This window comes from Cydia strobilella, chromosome 7 (genome assembly GCF_947568885.1).
Source record: "Cydia strobilella chromosome 7, ilCydStro3.1, whole genome shotgun sequence".
In the NCBI taxonomy this organism is placed as follows: domain Eukaryota; kingdom Metazoa; phylum Arthropoda; class Insecta; order Lepidoptera; family Tortricidae; genus Cydia; species Cydia strobilella.
The window spans coordinates 10,975,347-10,981,346 of record NC_086047.1 but is presented as its reverse complement, the minus strand read 5'-3'; the positions used below and the strand labels follow the sequence as shown (position 1 = coordinate 10,981,346).

At 40.4% G+C, this 6,000-nt stretch overlaps 1 protein-coding gene across 1 annotated transcript; it reads right to left on the bottom strand.

Moving 5' to 3' along the window:
• Positions 1-314: 314 nt before the first annotated feature.
• On the bottom strand, positions 315-5,338 carry LOC134742833 (catalase-like). Its single transcript, XM_063676019.1, has 3 exons — positions 5,205-5,338; positions 4,097-4,282; positions 315-1,535 (listed from the first exon to the last, which is right to left on the bottom strand). The coding sequence occupies exons 1-3, from the start codon at positions 5,328-5,330 to the stop codon at positions 315-317; spliced, it is 1,533 nt and encodes a 510-aa protein (XP_063532089.1). The 5' UTR covers positions 5,331-5,338.
• Between the last annotated feature and the right edge of the window lie 662 nt (positions 5,339-6,000).

The window sequence follows — 6,000 nt, the reverse complement described above, 5'->3', positions numbered from 1 at the left end:
CAAAGCGGGCAAAATCCTCACTGATATAACCACTGGTTTTAAACTTACCTCAGCTGAATACGCCACTGACATTTTAATTGTAATATCACGACATAACTAAACATAAGGTAAGGTGGGGTAAGACTAACATAGTTTATTTTGCTCGGGGCAAGACAAACAGTATGAGGATTCCATACAATCGAGGAGTAAGGTACTCACTTACCCGACTACACCCGGGTAGTCACTTACCCGAGATATCTTACCCCGGTGATAGTCTTACCCCAACTTACCTTAGGAGAATTACAATAGTTCCTAATTACCTATTATTCATATTCTTAATTCTCCTTCGCTAGACCTCGCTCCACTCTACTCCCAAAATCTGTATTTATGATCTTGAACCACTTGATAGCTCGATCCTGAATCCTAGGTTCAGCAGGTGCAAGGCTATAAACAATATTACTAATCAAACGTTTCCTTGCGTCTTCAGTCATCTCGTATTGGTAAAGGTGTGACGCCTGATCGAAGTTTAAAGACGTATCTTGCACTATTTGAGCAACTTCAGATCTTTTGGGATCCACGTAAGGTACAGGACCATTGTATGTGTTAGGCCAGTAAGTTGGTCTATCAGTTATTTTCAGTGGCGCATGGCCACCATTGTCGTAAGTAAGAGGTTGTCTCAAAGGACAATTAACGGCTATGTTCTGGAAATTCGCTCCCAGCCTATAATATTGAGCGTCGCGATATGACAACCGACGCGCTTCAAATAATTTATCCGGCGCGCCAAGAATACCTGGGACTAGATGAGTGGGACACATAGCTATTTGTTCGATCTCCGCAAAGAAATTAACAGGGTTTCTGTCAAGGACCAGACGACCCAAGGGTTGCAGTGGATACTTGTCTAGAGGCAGCACCTTTGTCACGTCAAACACGTCAAAATCAGCATGTGTAACCTGTTCTAAACTCAGCACCTGCACTAGAACTTGCCAGCTAGGATAGTCTCCATTTCCAATAGCATTGTACAAGTCTTTTGTAAAGGCATCTGGATCAGTTCCACTTATCTTCATACCTTCTTTAGAAGTCAAGAAACGCTCTCCTTGATCAGGTAATATATGGAATCTAAGGAAATGCGATTCACCTTGTTCGTTGGTTACTTGGTACGTATGGATGCTAAACCCTGGCATATGCCTGTAACCGTTTGGTATGCCACGGTCTCCAAATTTGTACATGAAGAAGTGTATTGATTCTGGACGTAAAGTTATGTAATCCCATAGCATGTTCGCGTCGAACAAATTTGTAGAAGGATTCTTGTTTTGAGCGTTTGCGAATGTTGGAAAGAAGAGAGGGTCTTTGTAGGGAAATACAGGGGTACTCAGGCCCACCAAATCGAAGTTACCGTCCTCCGTGTAGAATTTCACAGCGAAGCCACGCCCGTCTCTAAACGTATCCGAAGCCCCCATGTTGGGAACTATTATAGAAAATCTGACGGCAATCGGGGTTCTTTTACCAATTTTATTTAAGAATTTCGCCTTGCAGATATTTGTTATGTCATGGGTGACCTGAAAAGTGATAAAATATTTTGACAGATAGCGAATAAGTATTGCTTTTAATCTAATTTACGATTCAAGATTTTATTGCTAACTTTATTTACTTTGAGTTTGAACTTATACGATAACTATAGAACAAGCTCAAGCCAGGTACATGCAGCATACCTATGCTGTACCTGGCTTGAGCTTGTTCTATACATTAGGTACTCTATCAATTTTCGCATCGATTCTAATGATCCCAAACTGCTTTATTATTACTACGAAATACTTGTTGTCATCACTTTGCAATGTCACCGAAGTTACTTATAGGTATAATGCTAAATTTCAGCTTTATTGCTTTATAATATAACTTGCACAAACTTTGACTGACTTTGATTGACACAAACTAATAAACCTTCACCAGGTCGTCGCTCCATCTTGTTGGAGGCCTACCGGCAGTTCGTCTTCCGGTACGCGGACGCCACTCCAGAACCTTCCGGCCCCACCGGCCATCAGTTCTGCGAGCAATGTGCCCCGCCCACTGCCACTTAAGGTTTGCAATTCTGCGAGCTATGTCCGTGACCCTAGTTCTACTGCGGATATCATCATTTCTGACTCTATCACGCAGAGAAACCCCGAGCATTGCTCTCTCCATTGCCCTTTGCGTGACCTTGAGCCTTCTTATGAGGCCCATTGTTAGCGCCCACGTCTCAGATCCGTATGTCATCACTGGCAACACACACTGGTCAAAGACTTTTGACTTAAGACACTGCGGCAATTTAGAAGAAAAGATACTGTGGAGCTTCCCGAACGCTGCCCAACCGAGTCGGATTCGACGAGTGACCTCTTTCTCGAAGTTGGACCTACCTAACTGGACTGTTTGTCCTAGGTATACATATCGTCAACAACTTCGAGCGCAGAGCCTCCGATTAGTACGGGAGTTGGCACAACATGGACGTTAGACATGATCTTCGTCTTGTCCATGTTCATTTTCAGACCAACTCGTTCAGATACTCTGCTGAGATCAGCGAGCATCGCACTGAGGTCCTCCATGGTCTCAGCCATGACTACGATATCATCGGCAAACCGAAGGTGAGTGATGTACTCGCCATTTACATTGATACCTCGTCCGTTCCAGTCCAGAACCTTGAAGGCATCCTCCAATGCAGCGAATATTATATTGTTCCCTTTTCTTTTAACTCTGCCTATTTTGTAATTAACAAAGTGATAGAAATGGATATTAACCGCATTTTACGCGCAAAAGCGCAGGAAATACTTATCGACTTGTAGCCGGCTGCCTGGCAAACCTGCAAACATTGACAGCCGGCCCGCTCGGGACAGCTCGTCGCACGGTACTAAAATTTAAAATATTGCATTGCCGCCACAGGGGTTATTTCTCTGTCATCTTTAATGCCAAAATGGTCATCATTTTCGAAATACGCACTACCTAAAACCTATAAAACGACATCCATAACGACTTTTATGACAGTGCATGTCCGCAATCTTGGATTCCAAAATGGTCATCATTTTCGAAATCTGCACTCCCTAAACCCAGAGTTAGTTTAGTTTTTCTTCATCTGTCTGGCCGAACTATCATGCTACTAAACATTTTTCCGCTTCGGGTACGTTGCAAGTTTTAAGGTCTGGATCTGAAGCCATCAAGATTTGAGGAGTTGGACCTCATGTAAACCATCATCAGAACTAGACCTTAACACAAATGTTTCTTTAGAACTTAACTACTTGCTTAACAAGTATGCGTTGTTAAATAGTCCCGTTCTGGTTATCATCAGTAGTTCCACTTCATCAAATGGTACTGTTTTGGATGAAAGTGCTTAGTGTGTTGATGAAAATACTAAAATCGATATATGTATGCCTATAAGATTTGAAGAGCTCCGGATTTCTCATGGATCCCATCATCAAAACTGGGTTTTAATAAAAACGGGACCAACTAGGGACTATATACATCCAAACAAAAAAATTACTTTCCAAATCGGTTCAGAAATGACGGAGTTCTAAGGTAAAATACATACAAAAAAATATATATATCCCCTGGAACTGATAACCCCCTCATTTTTTTGAAGTCGGTTAATAAGTAAGAGAAGGAATTCTTTTTAGTGTTCATACAATTTTACACCAAACTGTACCTACCTAATACTGTTATTGCATATCTCGTTGAAATATTAGGCTACAAAAAATTGTGGTTGACTGTGTATCCGCATGACGTACCATGAAATTGACTTACACTAGAAATGTCACTTACGAGAGTCTGACGTTATCAAAATCTAACTAAATTAGAAAAAAACTATCAACGAATTAAACGTATGCAGAATCTGACCTCATCAGAAAAGGGTTTATTATTGAATTCGACGCAGTTATAATTTGCTTTTGTTCTAATTGAACTTAGATAGAATCTGACTTTCTTAGAATTTAATCTTTAGCGGATTAGACCTACTCAGTATTAAACTTATTACCAATACGACCTCATGTGAGTTGGACGAATTCAGAAGCTGACTAAATAAGAAACTGGAAAAGTCAGGATTGAACCTATTTCGAATTTGGTAACCTCCGCCCAAACCTATAGGTCTTATACTAACCTCAAAATATCCAAAAGCACCAGCACCCTTGGCGTGCACTATACGCTCGACAATTTTCTGACGGTTGAGATGCGTTATAGATTCCATCAAGTACTCGTTGAAAATGATTCTACGATTGAGTGATACGTTGGCGTCCTTAAATTCTACGGGAGCTCCATTTGGCGTGGTCAGAATCCCTATTGGACCCTGAAAGTATATGATAAAATAATGAACGAGTGGAAAAAGAAGGAAAGTGGAGCGGAAAGTGAAAAAAAATTCCGAATTGTTATATTCGTTGGGCATTTATTTACTACAGGGCCCAGGGGTGTAAGTGTAACTTCAAAGTCATCCCATTAGATTGAGTTAGGGTGGTATTCCATCTGTCCAATTTCGTTGTCCAATGTCATTGCGTCTTACTCTCTCATCTAGCAAAATGTGAGACAAAATACCTACACATTGGACCATATGGAATACCACCCTTAGGTAGACAATAAACGTTCGTTGGCAATTCTATGGCTCGGTGTAGAATAAAGCTCGGTGAAGTAACTTTTTCTCTTCTTAAGCTTACTGAGGGACTAGATTGATTCCTGTATATTGTCCCACCAAAATAGGTATAAATTTAAATATTATTTTTCGTTAATTCCACTATGTCATTCTACCGGAGCGCGTTGTGTTGTGAGTATGTTTGCATTATAAGGACTACGACGAACTGCCTACACAAGAAGAAGACTTTTGTTGAAGTTCATAAACTTCAACAAAAGTTTTCGTATGCACACTTATGTAATAATTGAGTGTTATGGGTATATATAGACTGATTTAAACTAACACGATTTTCACTCATAATTTAAAACTATTAGTATTAGTTTTAAATTATGGGTATAGACATATGATAAATATTGGCTGGTTATTCCGTTTATGTCCTGTTTTTTTTTCTGTAATTTATATTGCCGAACTCTTCAACGGATGAACCGATTTGGATGCTGGTGGATGATGATGAAACGAATTTTGATTCACCACCACCAACCATCGCTATTTCGTAAGTATTTCTTTTTGTTCGTTTTATCATTTGTAGGTTCCTTAGTACTAAGGAAAAATATGCAACACTAATATTTTCGGCAATACATCTTACCCCAGTCCTCTCTGCGAACAAAACCGTCTGTTGAGATGCAACGTCTTCAAAATGTACAGCATTAGCAGCGAGTATCACATCCAAGAGTATCAGCCGTAAAACGTAAGAATTTGCTCCCTTGTACATTTTGAATACGGACCCTAGAATATAGACATCAACGAAGAAAGGAATCAGCAGCACAATTATTGTATTTAATCTGCAATAAAAAAATATCTTTTTGTTAAATCCCTACTTCACTACATAGTATAAAAGAAAGTCGCTTTCCGCTGTCTGTCTGTCCCTATGTCATTGTATGCCTAGATCTTTAAAACTACGCAACGGATTTTGATGCGGTTTTCACCTAGAGTAATTCTTGAGGAAGGTTTTCGTGTATAATTTGTTATGATTTTGTGTAACCCGTGCGCAGCCGGGGCGGGTCGCTAGTAATATTATAAATGCGAAAGTAACTGTCCGTTTTCCTGTCTATCTATCTGTTACCTCTTTACGCTTAAACTGCTGAACTGATTGGGGCAAAATTTAGTGTGGAGTTTGGGGACCGGGGAAGGACATGGGCATGGCACACGGCGTCCGATTCGCATGTCGCTCCAAAGTTTGAGCGAGACAACGCTATGCGCGTATTATAGCGACGTCCCGCTCGCACGTCGTAGCGACGTGCGAATCGGATGCAGTGTGCCATGCCCCATAGTATAATTTTAATTCCGAAAATCATCTATGTTACTAAATTTACCTTCATACTAAATTTCATCTCAATACTATGGAGATAGTTTTAGAGCCAGGGTAAAGGAAGAATTGTAAG

Coding starts and splice junctions, on each gene's coding strand:
- LOC134742833 (XM_063676019.1), bottom strand. CDS start 5,330: ATGTACAAGGGAGCAAATTCTTACGTTTTACGGCTGATACTCTTGGAT. Junction 4,283..5,204: donor TGTTCGCAGAGAGGACTGGG/GTAAGATGTATT, acceptor ATATACTTTCAG/GGTCCAATAGGGATTCTGAC. Junction 1,536..4,096: donor GTGCTTTTGGATATTTTGAG/GTTAGTATAAGA, acceptor ATCACTTTTCAG/GTCACCCATGACATAACAAA.